This window comes from Nycticebus coucang, chromosome 1 (genome assembly GCF_027406575.1).
Source record: "Nycticebus coucang isolate mNycCou1 chromosome 1, mNycCou1.pri, whole genome shotgun sequence".
Taxonomy (NCBI): Eukaryota; Metazoa; Chordata; class Mammalia; order Primates; family Lorisidae; genus Nycticebus; species Nycticebus coucang.
Window position 1 is genome coordinate 97097073 of NC_069780.1, and position 21951 is coordinate 97119023.

The following is a 21951-nucleotide window of genomic DNA, read 5'->3' on the forward strand; positions in this document are numbered from 1 at the left end:
GACCGCTCCTGCGGGGAAAGCGACCCGCCCAGTCCACGCGGGATGCAGGACCCGACGCGGGATCATGAGCGCGCACCGCAGCCTGCGCCCATACGGCCCTAGCGCGCGCCACCGGCGCTCGCGGAGTCCCAGCCACCTCGTTACCTGGCAACGGGATGCCTGAGCTAGAAGGGACAGAGCGGAATGCAGGGGGAAGGCGGTTTGGAGAGAGGGCCTGAGCAGCAGGGATGAGTCCAGGTAAGAGCAGGCGGCGCTGCCGGGTTGTGGAGGACCGGGAAGGAGCGCGGAGTGGCGGAGAAGAGCGGAGAGGCGCGGGGAGCAGAGCAGAGGAGAGGGGAAGGGCAGGGAGGGGCGTGGAGAGCCGTGGAGAGGCGTGGAGGCACCTGAGGGAGCAGCGTTGTCGGGAGGGGCGCGGAGGGGGCGCCATGAGAAGGGGCGTGGCAGTGCGTGGGGGGCGTGGCGATGTGTGAGGGGCGTGGTCGCATGAAATGCGTGGAGGGGCGCGGAGGGGCGTGGCGGCGCGCGAGGGGCGTGGAGGGGCGTGGCGGTATGTGGAGGTGCCTGAGTCCGGGCGGGCAGCGGAGTAACGGGGCACCGAGATGCGTGCAGGGGCGCGACGAGGTGTGAGGGGCGTGAAGGACGACAGGGGCTCTGCAGGGAGCTGAGGGGCTGGGAGTGCCTGAAGGATCTGGGACCCCGCGGAGCGCGGTCTGGGTACTTCCCGGGACAGCTTGAGGATTTCTCACGTCTGCCCAGTTCGAGCGCCCCGGTTCGTAACACCCCTCCCGCCCGGTGTCCCCGACGCTGCCACCAGCACCCCCACGTGGTACCGCCGGAGCTGAGCACTTGCACGTTCTGTTACAGAAAAGCGGCGGGAGGCAAAGGATGAGGTGGACACCGTGCTTCTTTCTGCGTCCAAGATCCTGAAATCCTCTGAGGGAGTGAGGGACAGTGGTGGCAGTGAAGCAGGTAAGGTCGCCGAGGACGGGGCTCTGAGAGCCATAAAAGGCTCCTAAACCCGCTAGTCCGGCTGGGGCACTTGTAGTGACCATTGTCGGATTTGCACCGATCCCTTTAATCCTCACAACAGCCCTCTGAAGTAGTGAGACAGCAGGACAAAGAGGTTGTCGAACTCCCTGAGGTCACAGCGGCAGGGGACAGAGCAGGGCGGCGCAGAGCACACCTCTTTTTTATTTTATTTTATTTTTTTGTAGAGACAGAGTCTCACTTTATGGCCCTCGGTAGAGTACCGTGGCATCACACAGCTCACAGCAACCTCCAACTCCTGGGCTTAAGCGATTCTCTTGCCTCAGCCTCCCGAGCAGCTGGGACTACAGGCGCCTGCCCCAACGCCCAACTATTTTTTGGTTGCAATTTGGCAGGGGCCGGGTTTGAACCCGCCACCCTCGGTAAATGGGGCTGGCGCCTTACCGACTGAGCCACAGGAGCACACCTCTTGCCCACCACTCTGCACTACCTGCTTCTCTGAAGGCTGAATAAGAATTGTTGATTTTAGGGTAGCAGACCATATAACGGTTTAGAGTTGGTCCTCTGCATCTAGAGGTTCCCAATTTTAAAAATCAACCAACCACAGATGGAAATTTTCAGGCTACAACCCCACAAAAACCTAAAAAGTAACAATATAATTAAAAAAATACAAATTTCTTAAATACAGCATAACAACCATTTATATTGTATTGGAAATTATAAGTAATCTCTAGGTGATTTAAAGTATATGGGAGGGTGTGAATGGGTTATGTGCAAATAACCCCACCTTATATCAGGGACTTGAGCATCTGCAGATTTTGGTATCTGGAGGGAAGGGATCCTGGAGACCATCCCCAGAGGACATTGAGGGCCTACTGTATACTTTTTCTATAGTATACTACTCTTTACAGGAAATATTTGTGGACTACAAGATACGGTATGGGGAGAGTGTTTGTTATATCCACATAAACCATGAATGAGATATGCATAAGTGCCCAGCTAGGGAAATATGAGAACACTAAAGTTGGTGTCTCACTTTTTTTTTTAATTTTAATTTTAATTTTTTTTATTGTTAAATCATAGCTGTGTACATTAGTGCAATCAAGGAATACAATGTGCTGGTTTCATATACAATCTGAAATATTCTCATCAAACTGTTCAACGTAGCCTTAATGGCATTTTTTAGTTATTGTATGTAGACATTTGTATTCTTCCTTTAGTAAGTTTCGCCTGTACCCATTCTAAAATGCACCGTAGGTGTGGCCCACCCATTACCCTCCCACCACTCTAACCTCCCCCTCCCTTCCCCTTACTTGGCCCATTCCCCATAGTCTTGTGCTATAGTTGGGTTATAGCCTTCATGTGAAAGCTATAAATTAGCTTCATAGTAGGGCTGAGTACATTGGATACTTTTTCTTCCATTCCTGAGATACTTTGCTAAGAAGAATATGTTCCAGCTCCATCCATGTAAACATGAAAGAGGTAAAGTCTCCATCTTTCTTTAAGGCTGCATAGTATTCCATGGCATACATGTACCACAATTTGCTAGTCCATTTGTGGGTCGATGGGCACTTGGGCTTCTTCCATGACTTAGCAATTATGAATTGGGCTGCAATAAACATTCTGGTACATATGTCTTTGTTATATTGTGATTTTTGGTCTTCTGGGTATAAACCTAATAAAGGAATTATAGGATTGAATGGCAGGTCTATTTTTAGGTCTCTAAGTATTCTCCAAACATCCTTCCAGAAGGAACGTATTAGTGTGCATTCCCACCAGCAGTGTAGAAGTGTGCCCTTTTCTCCACATCCACGCCAACATCTCTGGTTTTGGGATTTTGTTATGTGGGCTACTCTTACTGGGGTTAGGTGATATCTCAAAGTAGTTTTGATTTGCATTTCTCTGTCTCTTCATGTGTTTGTAGATTGTGTGTCTGTGTTCTTTAGAGAAGTTTCTCTTCAAGTCCCTTGCCCACCCTGAGATGGGATCACTTGTTCTTTTCTTGCTAATACGTTTGAGTTCTCTGTGGATTCTGGTTATTAGACCTTTATCGGAGGTATAACCTGCAAATATTTCTCCCATTCTGAGGGCTGTCTGCTTGCTTTACTTACTGTGTTCTTGGCTGTGCAGAAGCTTTTTAGTTGATCAGGTCCCAGTAGTGTATTTTTGATACTGCTTCAATTGCCTGTGGAGTCCTCTGCATGAAATATTCACCCAGGCCGATTCCAGGGCGGCGCCTGTGGCTCAGTGAGTAGGGCGCCGGCCCCATATGCCAAGGGTGGAGGGTTCGGACCCAGCCCCGGCCAAACTGCAACAGAAAAATAGCCAGGCATTTTTCTGCAGGTGTGGCAGGCACCTGTAGTCCCAGCTGCTTGGGAGGCTGAGGCAAGAGAATCGCGTAAGCCCAAGAGTTAGAGGTTGCTGTGAGCCGTGTGACGCCACGGCACTCTACCCGAGGGTGGTACAGTGAGACTGTATCTCTTCAAAAAAAAAAAAAAAAAAAAGAGTTTTCCCTGCACTTTCTTCAAGTATTTTTATAGATTCATGTCTTAAGTTTAAATCTTTTATCCAGTGAGAGTCTATCTTAGTTAATGGTGAAAGGTGTGGGTCCAGTTTCAATCTTCTACAGGTTGCCAGCCAGTTTACCCAGCACCATTTGTTAAATAGGGAGTCTTTTCCCCACTGAATGTTTTTAATTGGGTTGTCAAAGATCAAGTAACAGTAAGTAGCTGGATTCATCTCTTGGTTCTCTGTTCTGTTCTAGACATCTCTTCTCTGTTTTTGAGCCAGTACCATGCTGTTTTGATCACTGTCGATTTATAGTACAGTCTCAGGTCTGGTAGCATGATTCCTCCTGCTTTGTTTTTATTGCTGAGTAATGTTTTGGCTATTCAAGTTTTTGTATGATTACATATAAAATGAAGTATTATTTTTTCAGCATCTTTAAAGTATGACAATGGAGCTTTAATAGGAATTGCATTAAAATTATATATTGCTTCGGGTAGTATACACATTTTAACAATGTTGATTCTTCCCAGCCACGAACATGGTATATTTTTCCATCTGTTAACATCTTCAGCTATTTCTTTTCTTAAAGTTTCATAGTTTTCTTTGTAGAGATCTTTCACATCCTTTGTTAGGTATACTCCCAAATATTTCATCTTCTTTGGCACTACTGTGAAAGGAATAGAGTCCTTGACTGTTTTTTTGGCTTGGTTATTGTTGGTATATAGAAAGGCTACAGATTTATGGCTGTTGATTTTGTGGCCTGAGACATTGCTGTATTCCTTGATCACTTCTAAAAGTTTTGTAGTAGAGTCCCTAATGTTCTCCAGATATATCATATCTTCTGTGAAGAGTGAAAGTTTGATCTCTTCTAACCCTATGTGGATAGCCTTGATCGCCTTTTCTTCCCTAATTGCGATGGCTAAAACTTCCATTACAATGTTAAAGAGCAATGGAGACAATGGGCACCTTGCCTGGTTCCTGATCTAAGTGGAAATGATTTCAATTCAGCTCCATTTAATACGATATTGGCTGTGGGTTTGCTGTAGATGGCCACTATCAGTTTAGGAAATGTACCTTCTATACCAATTTTCTTAAGTGTTCTGATCATGAAGGGGTGTTGGATATTATCAAAAGCTTTTTAAACTGCATCAATTGAAAGAATCATATGGTCCTTATTTTTTAGTTTGTTTATGTGCTGAATTACATTTATAGATTTACGTATATTGAACCAGCCTTGAGAGCCTGGGATAAATCCCACTTGGTCGTGGTGTATATTTTTTTTGATGTGTTGTTGGATTCTGTTTGTTAGGATCTTATTGAGTATTTTAGCATCAATATTCATTAGTGATATTGGTCTATAATTTTCTTTTCATGTTGGGTCTTTCCCTGGTTTGGGGATCAAGGTGATGTTTGCTTCATAGAATGTGTTGGGTAATATTCCTTCTTTTTCTATATTTTGGAAGAGGTTTAGTAATATGGGTACTAGTTCTTCTTTAAAGGTTTGGTAGAATTCTGATGTAAAGCCATCTGGTCCTGGGCTTTTCTTTTTAGGGAGATTTTGTATAGTTGATGCTATTCCAGAACTTGATATAGGCCTGTTTAACATTTGCACTTCGTTCTAGCTAAGTCTTGGTAGGTGATGTACTTCCAGGTATTGGTCAATTTCTTTCACATTTTCATATTTCTGAGAGTAGAGTTTGTTGTAGTATTCGTTAAGGATTTTTTGAATTTCTGAGAGGTCTGTTGTTATTTCATCGTTACCATTTCTGATTGATGAGATTAGAGATTTTACTCTTTTTCTCCTGGTTAGGTTGGCCAAAGGTTTATCTATTTTATTGATCTTCTAAAAAAACCAACTTTTGGATTTATTGATCTGTTATATAATTCTTTTGTTTTCAATTTCGTTTAATTCTACTCTGATTTTGGTTATTTCTTTTCTTCTGCTGGGTTTGGGGTTGGAGTGTTCTTCCTTCTCCAGTTGTTTGAGATGTCCCATTAAGTTATTAACTTCCTCTCTTTACGTTTTCTTGAAGAAGGCTTGCAGTGCTATAAATTTCCCTCTTAGGACTGCCTTTGCAGTATCACAGAGGTTCTGATAATTTGTGTCTTGAGTATTGTTTTGTTCCAAAAATTTGGTGATTTCCTTCTTAATCTCATCTATAACCCATCTATCCTTCAGCATGAGGTTGTTTAGCTTCCATGTTTTTGTGTGGGTATGCAGGTTCCTCTTGTTATTGAGTTCAACTTTTAGTCCTTGATGGTCTGAGAAGATGCAAGGAATAATTTCTATTTTTTAAAATTTGCTGAGGTTAGATTTGTGGCCTAGGATGTGGTCGATTTTGGAGTATGTTCCATGGGCTGATGAGAAGAATGTGTATTCAGTTTTGTTGGGATGAAATGTTCTGTAGATATCTGTTAAGTCCAGATGTTGAATGGTTAAGTTTAAATCTAAAATTTCTTTGTTTAGTTTTTTTTTTTTTTTTTTTTGAGGATCTATCTAGCACTGCTAAAGGGATGTTAAAATCTTCCAACTACTATGGAACTGGAGGAAATCAAGTTGCTCATGTCTGTTAGAGTTTCTCTTATAAATTGAGGTGCTTTCTGGTTGGGTGCATAAATATTAATAATTGAGATCTCATCATATTGAGTATTATCTTTAACAAATATGAAGTGTCCATCCTTATCCTTCCTTATTTCGGTTGGTTTAAAGCCTATTGCATCTGCGAATAGGATCGCAATGCCTGCTTTTTTGTGCTTTCCATTTGCCTGGAGTATAGATGATCATCCCTTCACCTTGAGTCTTATTTGTCTTTTAATGTAAGATGCGATTCTTGTATGTAGCAGATATCTGGCTTGAGTTTTTGTAACCAGTCAGCCAACCTGTGCCTCCGTAGAGGACAATTTAAACCATACACATTAATTGAGAATATTGATAAGCCTTTCGAGAGTCCGGTGGACATTTTTAATCCTTTTGCGACTGTGGAAGTTGGAAAATGATCAGAATTTTCTGGGTGGGTTTACTTTTGTGGTGGAGGATTATGCTGTTCTTTATGGAGGATAGGTCTGAGAATATCCTGGAGAGCTGGTTTAGTTATGGCAAATTTCTTCAACATGTGAATGTCATTGAAGTGTTTAATTTCTCTGTCATAAATGAAACTCAGTTTAGCTGGGTACAGGATCCTGGGCTGAAAGTTATTTTGTTTTAGGAGATTAAAAGTCTATGACCATCGTCTTCTAGCTTGAAAGGTTTCAGCAGAGAGATCTGCAGTTATTCTAATATTCTTGCCCTTGTAGGTGATGGTTTTCTTTTGTCTGGCTGCTTTCAGAATTTTCTCCTTCATATTAACTTTAGTGAAATTTGATTATGATGTGTCTGGGGGATGTCTTATTTGTGTTGAGTCGTGCTGGAGTTCTGAAACTGTCTGCTATCTGAATTTCAGAATCTCTTGGCATGTCTGGAAAGTTCTCCTTCATTATCTCATGGAGAAGAGACTCTGTGCCTTGTGAAGTCACTTCATCGCTTTCGGGGATCCCTATAAGACGAATACTGGTTTTCTTCGAAATGTCCCAGAGCTCTTTGAGAGAGTGATCTGTTTTTGCTCTCCATTTCTCTTCGTCTTTGAGAGTTTGGGAGTGTTCGAAAGCTTTGTCTTCAATGTCAGAAATCCTTTCTTCTGCTTGCTCCGTTCTGTTGCTGAGGAATTCTACTGTGTTTCTCAGACCTTTGAGGGCTGCAACTTCTTGTCTCAATGTGTCAATATCTTTGATCATTTGGTGTTTGAATTCGTTGAATTCTTGAAATATCTTTTGGGTTACTGCTTGGAATTCTAATTCGATTTTATTTTCTATCCAGATTCTGAATTTGATTTCTGACATCTCAGCTATTTGTTTGTGCATGGGATCTTGTGCTATGCCTGCCCCCATTGATCTTTGGGGGAGTTGATCTACACTGATTATTCATATTGCCAGAGTTTTTCTGTTGATTTCACCTCATGATTGTTTTTCACTGTTGCCTCTGGCTGTCCTCAGAGTTGGGGAGGTGTCTCTCCAAGATTAGACCCCAGTGGGATCACTCTATTGTTGCTGGATCTTTGTAGGGAGTGACCCTGTGTAGGTCCTCTGAGGCTGCCCCAGCTAGGGAATTCTGGATATGGAAGCAGCTCTGGCGCGTGACACACCCGGATCTAGCAATGGGGGGAGATGGTATACACGGTTCTGGGAGTGCCTGGTGCCCAGTGAGTTTGGCACAGAGAGCCCAAGGCTCCAGCAGTCTCTGGCCAGGAGAAGGGCTCTGCGCAGAGGCAGGTAGGGCTCCGGAGGGCACGTGGCTACCAGTGTCCCTGGCCAGACAAGTGGGCTGGTGTGGAGGCCAGGAGGGTACAGGAGGGAGGAAAGACGTGGGGTTATGCGGTTTCCGCAGTTCGTGATTAGGGCATATGGAGGTCTGGCGGGTGCAGCTCTTATGGAGGTCCAGGCGGTGCCAAGCCCAGGAGTTTGAGGTTGCTATGAGCTGTAACACCACGGCACTCTACTCAGGGCAACAGCCCGAGGTCTCACTCTATCCCGGAGGGTTAAGGCTGTAAGGCAGCTCAGTCCCCACCTTTAGGCTGCTCAGTCACTAGGTTACTAGCTCCCGCTCGATCCTTGCTGTGCCACCCTGAGGGCAGAACTTGCCAGGACAGTTCTCTCACAATGGCTCCCTGCGGCCCACAGCTGAATACTATTAGCTCTGTCCGGCTCAGCGGCTCAGTCTGGGGCCCTAGACAATGCCCAAAGTTCTCTGCACTCCTGCTCAAGCTCTCCCCAAGACAGTTCAACTGAGTGCCAAGTCCAAAAACACTGAAACAGTTCACAGGTAAGGCCTTTCTGGTTTGCAGTCTCACTGCTGCCTGTGCTTAACGGCTGCCGGCGGGATTAGGTCGATTGAATACTACTTGCCAGTTTTCCACTGTTTTTGTCCTCCTCTTGGGGTCCAGAAGTCCCTTGCTGACTCCTTGTATCCTCAAAGGGATGATTATAGGATCCCACCAGCCCGAGATGCCTGGAGTCTTATCTCCCCAGACTCACCATGCCCAGTTGCAGGGAAGCTGTTACTCAGCCACCATCTTGCTCCACCCCTTATGCCCCCGCCCCTGTGTCTCACTTTTTGAGAGAAGCCCAAGGTGTCTGTATACATTTTGGAGGGGCCTGGTGTTCTGAGTCAGATGCCAGATGCAGGCAGAGGTGGTGGCATAGCTTACCTGGGGCACATGGGTAAACCCACACAGAGGTTCTGAGGTCAGGACAGAATTTTTGCCACAAAGCAAATCAAATACCTGGCCAAGGGTCCTGAATGAAGATGAGACAGCCACACCTCAGTAGAAGGATAAGCTGGATCCCCAGCACCACCAGGATGAGCAATATCCCAGGGAAGGCCAACCAGACAGTGACTTCTCAGACCCTTCTATGTCCTTCTGCCTCCCAGGTCTGTCTGTGAGGGTGCACATGCTTCCAGTGCCCCAAAGGTGGTGCAGGGGAGAAAGAGCCCTCCCAGAAAGCTTAGACACTGAATCAGCTCAGTATTACTTCCAAGAGACTGTTTAAAGCCAGAAGAGATGGAGGCAACTTAATTTAGCAAGATCATGTTTTTTTTTATTATTATTATTTCAGGTTAATTCGAGGGTACATACATTTAGGTTGCATTATTTGCATTTGTAAGATAAAGTTCAAAGTCTGAGGTGTAGTTCAGTCCTTCATGGAGGAAGTATGCCATCTACCAGTACATTTTACCCAATAAGTGGAAATTTACCCACCCTTTCCCCACTTTTTTTTTTTTTTGAGACAGAGTCTGAAGCTGTCACCCTGGGTAGAGTGCGTCACAGCTCACCCCAACCTCAAACTCTTGGGCTTAAGAGATTCTCATGCCTCAGCCTCCCAGGTAGCTGGGATTACAGGTGCCTGCCACAATGCCTGGCTATGTTTTTGTTGCTTTTGCAGTTGTCATTGTTGTTTTAGCTGGCCCAGGCTGGGTTCGAACCCGCCAGTCTCGGTGTATGTGGCCATAGCCCTACCCACTGAGCTATGGGCACTGCAGTCTTTCCCCACTTCTTGAATTTAATTGTTTTTCTCTCACCTGGGCCTGTAGTTGTTAGTATACTACTTTCAACATAGTATTGAGTACATAAGATACTTGCTTTTCCTTTCTTGAAATACTTTACTTGGAAAATGTTCTCCAAATCCATTCAGGTAAATAGAAAAGATGCAAAGTCTCCTCCATCTTTATTTATGGCTGGTTAGTATTCCATGGGGTACATATAGCACAGCTTAATTCATTCATGGTTTGATAGGCAGTTGGGTTGTAGCCACATCTTTGCAATTGTGAATTGACACAATCTTTGCAATTGTGAATAAACATTCAAGTGCAAATGTCCTTATTGCAAAATGATTTTTTTTTCTTCCGGGTAGATACTTAATAATGGGATTGTAGAATCAAGTGGGAGGTCTACTTTTAGTTCTTTGAGGATTCTCCAAGTTACTTTCCAAAAGGGCTGTATTAGCTGGGCGTGGTAGCTGACACCTATAATCCTAGCATTCTGGGAGGCAGAGATGGGTGGATTGCTTGAGCTCAGGAGTTCGAGACCAGCCTCAGCAAGAAGGAGACCCCATCTCTACTAAAAATAGAAAAATTAGCTGGGTGTTGTGGTGGGCATCTGTAGTCCCAGCTACTTGGGAGGCTGAGGGAAGAGGATCACTTGAGCCCAAGAGTTTGAGGTTACTCTGATATCATGGTACTCTACCAAGGATGGCAAAATGAGACTCTGTCTCAAAAAAAAAAAAGGCTGTACTAGTTTGCAGTCTCACCAATAGTGCATAAGCATTCCCTTCTCTCTACATCCATGCCAGCATCTGCAGCCTTTGGGACCTTGTAATGTGGGCTATTGTCCCTGGGGTTAGCTGGTATCTCAAGGTGGTTTTTTTTTTTTTTTTTTTTAGAGCTTCAAAGTCAACAAATATTTTATTTTTCTCATAATTTTCTGTCTGTTATTAAAATGTATATGTAAAATCTTCTAAATCTGACAGTATTTGTTTTTTTTTTTTTTTTTATTGTTGGGGATTCATTGAGGGTACAATAAGCCAGGTTACACTGATTGCAATTGTTAGGTAAAGTCCCTCTTGCAAGTGGTTTTGATTTCATTTTTCTGATGATTAGGGATGATGAACATTATTTCATGTTGTTTGTTATCTGTCTTCTTGGGAAAAGGTTCTGTTCATGTCCTTGTCCATTGATTGATGTTGTTGGTTGTTCTTTTCTTACTCATTTGCTTGAGTTCTTTGTAGATTCTGGTTATTTTCCCTTTTGTTGGTAACATCCGAATATCTCCTCCTCCATTCTGAAGGTTATCTGCTTCGTTGATTGTATCCTTTGCTGTGCAGAAGCTTGTGAACTTGATCAGGTCCCATTTGTTTATTTTCGTTTTTGCTACAGTTGTCAACCAGGTCTTCTTCATGAATTCTTTCCCAAGGCTGATATCTTTAAAAGTTTTTGTGGTGGCTCACTCCTGTAATTCTAGCAGGAGGCTGAGGCAGGTAGATTGCTTTGGGAGGCTGAGGCAGGTAGATTGCTTAAGCTTAGCAGTTCAAGACTAGCCTAAGCAAGAGTGAGAACCCATCTCCACTAAAATAAAAAAATAAAAAATAAAAAGAGGAAAAAAGGAACAGCCAGGCATCATGGTGGGTGCCTGTAGTCCCAGCTACTTGGGAAGCTGAGGCAAGAGGATCTATTGAGCTCATGAGTTTGAGACTAGCTGGAGCAAGAGGGAGACTCTATCTCTACTAAAAATAGAAAAACTAGCCAGATGTGGTGGTGGGTGCCTGTCATCCCAGCTACTTGGGAGACTGAAGCAGGAGGATCACCTGACCCCAAGAGTTTGAGGTTGCTATAGACTATGATGACACCAGGGCACTCTACCCCAAGCAACAGAGTAAGACTCTGTCTCAAAGAAAAGAGTTTTCCCCACACTTTCCTCCAGGGTTTTTATTGTTTCATGTCTTAGATTTAAATCTTTTATCTAGCATGAGTTAATTTTTTGTAAGTGGTGAGAGGAGCAGGTCCAGTTTCAGTTCTCCCAGTACCATTTATTAAATAGGGATTCTTTTCCCCAGTGGATAGCAAGACCACATGTTTTCTAATATGAGTAAGGCTTAGGACTCTGGAGGAAAACATCAACATTTGTAGAAAATAAAGTTACATGCAAAATTGTACATTATTTGTTTAAGATTTATAGTCTTTCTTGCTAGAACACAATGGTTATAACCGCAGGGATAGCACAGTACTGGCTCTCAGTAAATGTCAGGTCTCCTAAGGCAGTTACTGCCAGGGATAGCAGGGATTTCCTGCCTACAATTACAACCAGAATTAGGAGGGAAGGCCTTGTACCCTCCTGTCCTTCTGGTTCCTGTCTACACTTCCTTGTCACCTAGTGATCGTACTAACTGACAGAATAATGACCTGATTTGCATAATTTCTGCCAAGTTAGAAAGAGTTATATAGGCCTTTTCCTTATTGTGATAATGGTAGCTGTTTGCCACTGTCTATGGTGAACATACCTTTCTCTGTAAGCCTGTACCTTGTTCTTACTCTATAAAGGTATCTTTGTCTTTATTTTATTTTTTTTTTTGAAACAGAGTCTCATTTTGTTACCCTTGGTAGAGTGCCAATGGCATCACAGCTCACAGCAATCTCTAACTCTTGGGTTTAAGCAATTCTCTTGCCTCAGCTTCCCTAGTAGCTGAGACTACAGGCGCCCACCACAACGCCCAGCTATTTTGTTGTTGTTGTTGTTGTTGTATTTGTAATTGTTTAGGAGGCCTGGGCTGGGTTCGAACTTGCCTGCCTTGGTGTACGTGGCTGGCGCCCTATCCACTGAGCTACAGGTGCTGCCTCTCTTTCTTAATAAACTTTGCTTCATGCTTGCCTTAAAGAAAAAAAAATAAAGAGTTATGTAATATTTCCAGCGTCTCTTTGATTTCAGAAGAGCTAATGGTTAACCTGATTAAGACTTGACTTATTGGAATGGGCAGGTGTAAGCAACTTTTGAACTTCAGGGTATCCAGGGGGTTGGTTTTGGTCTCATATTTCTTACTTGGTTTTAGAAAACAGAATCCTGTACTTAGCTTTAAACTTGCAAGTCCCTGTACAGAAATGGGAAACTACTGCTTTAGGTAATGGAAAGTTAAGGAATTTTGAACAGCAACACCAGTAACAATGAAGTTAAAGGCTGAAGATGTTTACAAGAATGATTTCCTATCTTTGTGTTCAAATAAAGATCTTTGGGGAAACTATGGTTATAGAACAGAATGTAAACATAAAACTTCAGTGTGAAAATAATATACTAGCAAATATCATGACAAGTGGGGAGTAGATATGGAAGAAAATATAATGCTAAGGAGGGGATAGAAAAACTTTGCCACCAAGAATGCCCTTCTGAAGGGGAGGGACATGTGGATCTTTATAGTACGTTGCTTAAGACCAAAACAAAAATTAAGCTCTGTTAATCCAACTTGTTTTCCATACGGGAAAAACCCATCACATGGAATTTTCATAGAAATCGAGGCCCATATGATACTTTGCCAAAGGTCTCCCAAAACATAAGGATTATTGGTTTAAAAAAAAAATAGAAACCAAGATATTTGAATTTTTGAGAGTTCCAAGTTTGGTATTGCAAATTAATAGTGTACTACACAAGTAAAAACATTGTTATAACCTCAAGGGGATATTTTAAGTCAAGAAAGAATTATTTTCTAAACTTATTACATGAGTAGCATGGTGGGTATATCAAGTGTTCTTATTATTTCTCTGTCTCACTCTCCAAGAGAGTTGGAGACTGCTTTCTATTACAGCTGTTTAAATTCAAATTTGAGAATTGAATCATTTGGTTTCTCAATTTTGCTTCTTAGAATATGGCTGCCTATCAGAATCAGACAATCAAATTCAACCACAATCAGCACTTAAAGTGAGTAGTATATTTCATTTCATTATCTCCAAAATCCTGTATCAAGGCTGATCTTTTTCAGAGTAAATACTTCTTCAGTGCTTATGGGTTCTTCTACTTTATCCTCACAAAAATCTAATGATAACGTATTGTAGAGTTACCAACTGATCATAGTCAAGTTTAGGGAATATAAGAGAAGAATCTTAACAATTTTAGAATATGTTCACCTACTTAAAAAGTCTTCCATTTAATACTTTTTTTTAATGTTGTTATAGGTCCTTCAGCATCAGTTGGAATCATTTCAGGCTCTGCGAATGCAGACTTTGCAGAACGTTAGCATGGTATGTTTCATTCCATCTCTGTATATGTATTTTTTTTTTTTTTTTTTTTTTGTAGAGACAGAGTCTCACTTTACCGCCTTCCGTAGAGTGCCATGACGTCACAGGACTCACAGCAACCTCTAGCTCTTGGGCTTCCACTATTCTCCTGCCTGAGCCTCCCGAGCAGCTGGGACTACAGGCGCTCGCCACAACGCCTGGCTAGTACCTAAAATACGATGCATCTTCTAAGTCAGTGGTTACTAGTCAGTTGACTCATTGATAGAGAATTTAATATAATAGAGGCCACAAACAATTATAGGCTCAACGTTTGTTTTAAGGGAAATGTATTCTTCTCTCTGTTACGCTTATATTTGATTACCAGCCAAAAAAAGATTGCACTCACTGATTTTTTTATTTTATTTTTATTTTTTATTTGATGATGCAGGGTCTTACTCTGTTGTCCTTGGTAGAATGCTGTGGCGTCATAGCTCACAGCAACCTCAAACTCCTAGGCTCAAACAATCCTCCTCCCTCAGTCTCCTGAGTAGCTGGGACTACAGGCACCTGCCACAATGCCTGGCTGGTTTTTCTATTTTTAGTAGAGACGTAGTCTCTTTTGCTCTTGTTTAGGCTAGTCTTGAACTCCTGAGCTGAAGTGATCCACCTGGCTTAGCCTTACTCAGTGATTTCTTTTTTTTTTTTAAGACAGAGTTTCATTATGTCACCCTCAGTAGAGTGCTGTGGCATCACAGTTCACAGCAACCTCTAACTCTTGGGCTTAAGTGATTCTCTTGCCTCAGCCTCCCAAGTATCTGGGACTATAGGCACCTGCCACAATGCCCGGCTATTTTTTGTTGTTGTTGCAGTTGTCATTGTTGTTTAGCAGACCTGCTTTGGGTTCAAACCCACCTGCCTCCATGTATGTGGCCAGTGCCCTAACCACTGAGCACAGGCACCAAGCCATTCACTGATTTTTTTTTAAAATACACATTTAAAGTGCTACCTGGATATAGTCTACAAATAGGGACTCTCATTACAAGTGATATAAAATCTAACTCAGACTGGTGCAGGGAAAATAATGCACTTTTGTAGTTTAAGTAACTACAAGTCTTGGAGATGGCTCACTTCAGAACAGCTTATTCCCTGCGATCAGGACTTGGGTCATGGGGAACAAGACTGGCTCCATCTGTTGATTCTGTTGCCATAGTAGTGGATTCTCGGATTCCTTAGATAGCAAAAGATCAGCTTAAAGTTCCAGGCCTTTATCCTTCAAGATTCAAGTCAGGAAAGAGAGGACACTTAGCTCTTCATGTTTATACTAAAATTCCTGGCCTGCTATGGATTGCTCCAGATTGGTCCCATGCAATGCTTGAACCAGATGGATGATGGTCTCTGACTAGTTACTCTGAGTCTCATACCCACCCTGGAAGCTAGAGGTAGAATCAGTATCACCAAAGGCATAGGGGCTTTATCCAGAACAAATAAAGAGTAACGTAAACAGAAGGCTAGGGTATGGATATTGGAGTGAATAGCACACATATATTCTCTAAAGACCCAATGTTTATACACTTCATGCTGATGTTCATACACTAAAAGCACCTGAAGAAAAGTGGGAAAAGAAGATAAATTCCTCCTGATGGTGACAGAATAGATTCCATTGTGATGACTGGAATCAAAGGGCTGTTATTTATTCTACAATGCAAAAGGCAAACATTGAAAATTATTTGAGATTTTCAGCCCACTCTCCTCTCCGCTGGAGCACCACCACTGTGGTCCCCCTTTAGCTGCCATCATGATTGTCTACCAGGACCCCATCAGCCACAATGAGATGTTCTGACATTGACAAGATCTGAGAGATTCAGATGGCCTGTGCCTGGAAGTGAAGGGAAAGATGGTCCATAGGACAGAGGGTAACAATGATAACTCGCCTCACTCATTGGTGGAAATGTTTCCACTGAAGGCCCTGAGGGTGAAGGTGCCTAAAGCACAGTAATCACTGGGGTGGATATCCTCATGAACCATCACTTGTAGAAAACCAGCTTCACAAAAAAAGCTTACAAGGCATACCTCAAAGATGACATGAAGTCAATCAAAGGCACACTTGAAGAACAGAGACCAGAAAGAATAAAGCCTTTTATGACAGAGGCTGTAGACCAAATCAAAAACACCCTTGCTAATTTCAAAAACCCACCACTTCTGGGGGAGAGAAGACTTCAGGCATCTTTGACTTGTGGGCTCTGCCCAGAAAGATCCCCTTGCAGACACAGAGAGACAGCAAGAGACTTCTGAACCCCAGGAGGAGGACAAAAGCAGTGGAGAATGGGCAAGTGGTTGCATTTGGGTAGTGGCTGCCACCACTGTATTAACAATAGCAGCAAGATTGCAAACAGGACTGTGGATTGTTTTGTTTTTTTGAACTTGGGCACTCGGTTGAACTACCTTGGGAGAACTTGGATGAGAGTGTGGATGACTCTAAACCTGTCTAGGGCCCTGAACTGAGCTGCCAAGCCAGAATGGAGCTAACATTGTTTGTTTGGCTGTGGGCTGTGCGTAGCCATTGTGGGAGATCTGCCTCTGCAGGCTCTGCCCTCAGGGTCACAGAGCTAGGCTTGGGCTGAGAGACCTTAGGCGAGTGATCTTGTGACTGAGCAGCCCAAAGGCCAGGACTGAGACACTGGGGAAGAGGGGAGCACTCAGGGTTTGGCAGTAGAAAGGCTGCCTTGCAACCTCGGCCATCAGGGGCATAGAATGAGACCGGTTTTGGTGCACTGGATAAGCGGGCAGCCACTTCAGGAGAAATCCAAGTGACAAGTGCTTTCCTGGGAAAGCTTCGGCTTAGCCAAGGTTAACAGTTTCAGGTGTCTTTTAAGCAGGCTGAGGAGAAATTTAGGCTTTCAACATGGTGGAGTTTGAGAAATCAGAAGAGGCCTCCAGTCTCCATCTCATACAGCTGTATCAGCAGTGTGATTAACAAGTTCTACCTCAGAAGATCACCTGTTGCCCAGACACCAAACAATATTCAGCAAGATATATACTGTTTTGGTTTTTTTTTTTTTTAATTTCAACATTTTCCCTCTAGATTTTTCTTTCTTTCTGTTCTTTTATTTCTTCATTTTTCTAGTTTAAATATAATTTTCCCTTGTTGCCCTCTTTACTAATAAGAGCTTCATTTTTTGCTAGTGTTTCTGTCCCTATTATTTGCTTTTTACCCCCAATTTTATCCCGTAAGGTTTTCTGTTTGTTTTGGTTTGATTTTTAGTATTTTTGTCTTTCCTCTCTATTTGGTGGAGGTGGGGTACTGTGTCTGCTCAGGCTGACAAAGAGATGCTGAACTCAAGGGAACCACTTAACCCAGCACCCCCAGAGGTTGGAGGTTTTTCAGGATGTGTCAAAGTACTCTACTGTATATCTTTATTACTCCTGTATCCCTCCTTCTGTGCCTCACTTCTTTTTGTCAATATTCCCATTTACTCACCCTCTCTCCTTTCTCTTTTTTCTTTTTTAAAATCTTTTTTCCCTTCTTGCTTTTCAGTCTTCTCATCCTTTTGTTCCTGTACCAAAAGGACTCCTTGAAATTTTAGGCCAGAGGCATGGTAACTTTAAGAGCAAGAGGAAGTGAAAAGAAACTTAGGGCAAGGAAATAGATAAAAGAAAACATTCATGAGGAAGAATCAGCAGAAAAATCCTGGCAACATGTAAAACCAGTCCAGAGCAACCCCCACCCCCACCCCACCCACCAAGGAACCAGGAGGTAGCTACTGCAGAGGATTCCACCTATAAAGAAATGTTAGAAATGACAAAAGGGGAATTTAAAATATGGATGATGAAAACAATGAAGGAAATAATGAAGGAAGGTGCAGAAAAAGTGGAAAATAACCAAAAGAAAATCCAAAAACAGAATCAAATAAGAGATTAATGAGTTGAAGAATATAGAAAGGATATAGCAGAGCTAAAGGAACTGAAGCAGTCAATTAGGGAACTTAAAGATGCAATACAAAGTATCAACAACAGATTAGACCATGCAGAGGAAAGAATCTTAGAGGTAGAGGACAAAGCTCTTGAGATAGATAGTTAAAGAGGCAGAAAAGAAGAGAGAGAAAGCAGAATGTTCACTGACAAAACTATGGGACTTTATGAAGTGTTCAAACATACAAGTTATAGGTATCCCAGAAGGGGAAGAAGAGTGCCCCAGGGGAATGGAAGCCATACTAGAGAATATTACAAATGAAAATTTCCCAAATATCACCAAAGATTCTGACATACTCCTTTCAGAGGGATATTGGACCCCAGGTCACCTCAACTCTAATAGAGCTTCTCCAAGACACATTGTAATGAACCTGTCCACAGTCAAGACAAAAGAAAAGATTCTGCAAGCTGCCAGGACTAAGCACCAATTGACTTATAGGACAAATCCATCAGGATGACTGCAGACTTCTCTAATGAAACTTACCAAGCAAGAAGACAATGGTCATCTACCTTTAACCTACTTAAACAGAACAATTTCCAACCCAGAATTCTATATCCTGCTAAGCTAAGATTTAAAATTGATGGAGAAATCAAATAATTTACTGATATGCAAACATTGAGGAAATTTGCCACAATAAGACCAGCTCTACAGGAAATACTTCAACCTATTCTACACACTGACCATCACAATGGACCAACAGCAAAGTAAACATTCAGAAATTAAAGGACAGAACCTAGCTTCCACAATGATGCAAAAGATAAAACTAAACAAAGGACTTTCACAAAATAAGATGAATAGAATGTTATCACACTTATCAATTATCTCAATAAATGTCAATGGATTGAATTCCCCACTGAAGAGGCATAGATTGGCTGATTGGATTAAAGAACACAAGCCATCCATTTGCCATCTGCAGAAAACACACCTAGTCCCAAAAGACAAAATTCAGAGTTAAAGGTTGGAAGACAATTTTTCAGGCAAACGGAATTGAGAAGAAAAGAGGGGTTGCAATCTTATTTTCAGATACATGTGGATTTAAAGCAACTAAAGTCAAAAAAGACAAAGATGTTCACTTCATATTGGTGAAGGTAAAAATACAATAAGAAGACATTTCAGTTCTGAATATTTATGCACCCAACTTAAATGCTCCTAGATTCTTGAAACAGACCTTAATTAGTCTGAACAATAATTATATTCTATAACGCCATAACAACAGGGGACTTTAACACTCCTCTTACAGAGCTGGACAGAGCCTGTAAACAAAAGAGACCCTAGAACAACTGTGCTTGATAGGCATATTTAGAATACTCCACCCCAAAGATAAAGAATGTACATTCTTCTCATGGGCCCATGGAACATTCTCCAAAATTGATCATATTCTAGGACACAAAACTCAACAGAATCAAAAGAATTAAAATTTTACCTGTTTCTCAGACCACAAGGCACTAACGGTGGAATTCAACTCCAATGAAAATGTTCAACCCCACACAAAGTCATGGAAATTAAACAACCTTATGCTGAATCACAGTTGGGTGCAAGAAGAAATAAAGGAGGAAATCATTAACTTCCTTGAACGTAACAACAATGAAGACACAAGCTACCAAAACTTGTGGGATGCAGCAAAAGCAATCCGGGGAGGAAAATTTATCCCTTAAATGCCTACATTTGAAAAAGAGAAAGAGAGCGCATCAACAAACTCACAAGCCATCTTATGGAATTGGAAAAAGAAGAACAATCTAAGCCTAAATCCAGCAGAAGAAAAGAAATATCCAAAATTAAATCAGAGATTAATGAAATTGAAAACAAAAGAATCATTCAGAAAATTAATGAAACTAGGAGTTGGTTTTTTTGAAAAAATAAATAAAATAGATAAACCTTTCACCAGACTAACCAGGAATAGAAAAGTAAAATCTCTAGTAACCTCAATCAGAAATGATAAAAGGGAAAAAACAACAGATGCCACAGAGATACAAGAGATTATCTCTGAATACTACCAGAAACTCTATGCTCAGAAATTTGACAATGTGAAGGAAATGGATCAATATTTGGAATCACACCCTCTTCCTAGACTTAGCCAGGAAGACATATATCTCCTGAACAGACCAATTTCAAGCACTGAAATCAAAGAAACAATAAAAAATCTCCCACCAAAATATGCCCTGGTCTGGATGGCTTCACACCTGAGTTCTATCAAATCTTCAAAGAAGAGCTTATTCCCATACTGCAGAAATTATTACAAAAAATTGAGGAGGAAGGAATCTTCCCCAACACATTCTACAAAGCAAACATCACCCTGATACCAAAACCAGGAAAAGACCCAACTAAGAAGGAGAACTTCAGACCAATTTCACTAATGAATATAGATGCAAAAATTCTCAACAAAATCCTAGCCAATAGATTACAGCTTATCATCAAAAAGTCATACATCGTGATCAAGTAGGTTTCATCCCACGGATGCAAGGCTGGTTTAACATACGTAAGTCCATAAATGTAATTCACCATATCAACAGAAGCAAAAACAAAGACCATATGATCTTCTCAACAGATGCAGAAAAAGCATTCCATAAAATTCAGCATCCTTTTCTAATTAGAACACTGAAGAGTATAGACATTGGTGGCACATTTCTTAAACGGATCAAAGCTATCTATGACAAACCCACAGCTAATATTTTACTGAATAGAATAAAACTGAAAGCTTTCCCACTTAGAATTGGAACCAGACAAGATTTTCCTCTATCGCTATTACTATTTGACATAGTGCTGGAAGTTCTATCCAACACAATCAGGCAAGAGAAAGAAATAAAGGGCATCCAAATGGGAGCAGAGGACAGGCTGGTCTGAAGTTCTGAAAGTCTTAAGTTCTCCCTCTTTGCTGATGATAAAATCTTATACCTAGAGAGGCCCAAAGACTCAACCACAAGACTCCTGGAAGTCATCAAAAAATAAGATGAATAGAATACTACCACACTTATCAATTATCTCAATAAATGTTAATGGCTTGAATTCCCCACTGAAGAGACATAGATTGGTTGACTGGATTAAAAAACACAAGCCATCCATTTGCTGTCTGCAAGAAACACACCTGGCTTCAAAAGACAAATTAAAGCTCCGAGTCAAGGGTTGGAAGACAATTTTTCAGGCAAATGGAATTCAGAAGAAAAGAGGAGTTGCAATCTTATTTTCAGATACATGTGGATTTAAAGCAACTAAAGTCAAAAAAGACAAAGATGGTCACTTTATATTGGTCAAGGGAAAAATACAACAAGAAGACATTTCAATTCTAAATATCTATGCACCCAATTTAAATGCTCCCAGATTCTTGAAACAGACCTTACTCAGTCTGAGCAATATGATATCTGATAATACCATAATAACAGGGGACCTTAACACTCCTCTTACAGAGCTGGAGAGATCCTCTAAACAGAAATTAAACAAGGATATAAGAGATTTAAATGAGACCCTAGAACAACTGTGCTTGATAGATGCATATAAAACACTCCATCCCAAAGATAAAGAATATACATTCTTCTCATCACCCCATGGAACATTCTCCAAAATTGATCATATCCTGGGACACAAAACAAATATCAACAGAATCAAAAGAATTGAAATTTTACCTTATATCTTCTCAGACCATAAGGCACTAAAGGTGGAACTCAACTCTAACAAAAATGCTCGACCCCACCCAAAGGCATGGAAATTAAACAATCTTCTGTTGAATAACAGATGGGTGCAGGAAGAAATAAAACAGGAAATCATCAACTTCCTTGAGCATAACAACAATGAAGACACAAGCTACCAAAACCTGTGGGATACTGCAAAAGCAGTTTTGAGAGGAAAATTCATCGCTTTAGATGCCTACATTCGAAAAACAGAAAGAGAGCACATCAACAATCTCACAAGAGATCTTATGGAATTGGAAAAAGAAGAACAATCTAAGCCTAAACTCAGTAGAAGAAAAGAAATATCCAAAATCAAATCAGAGATCAATGAAATTGAAAACAAAAGAATCATTCAGAAAATTAATGAAACAAGGAGTTGGTTTTTTGAAAAAATAAATAAAATAGATAAACCATTGGCCAGACTAACGAGGAATAGAAAAGTAAAATCTCTAGTAACCTCAATCAGAAATGATAAAGGGGAAATAACAACTGATCCCACAGAGATACAAGAGATCATCTCTGAATACTACCAGAAA

At 41.6% G+C, this 21951-nt stretch overlaps 1 protein-coding gene across 1 annotated transcript in view; it reads left to right on the forward strand.

The window, feature by feature from the left end:
• The first annotated feature begins 462 nt into the window (after positions 1–462).
• CCDC110 (coiled-coil domain containing 110) overlaps positions 463–21951 on the forward strand; it is a 28278-nt gene continuing 6789 nt past the window's right edge. Inside the window, exons 1-4 of the mRNA XM_053598219.1 lie at positions 463–547; positions 865–969; positions 13432–13487; positions 13742–13807. Of these exons, the coding sequence (XP_053454194.1) occupies positions 463–547; positions 865–969; positions 13432–13487; positions 13742–13807 (312 nt within the window). The remainder of the gene's footprint in view (positions 548–864; positions 970–13431; positions 13488–13741; positions 13808–21951) is intronic.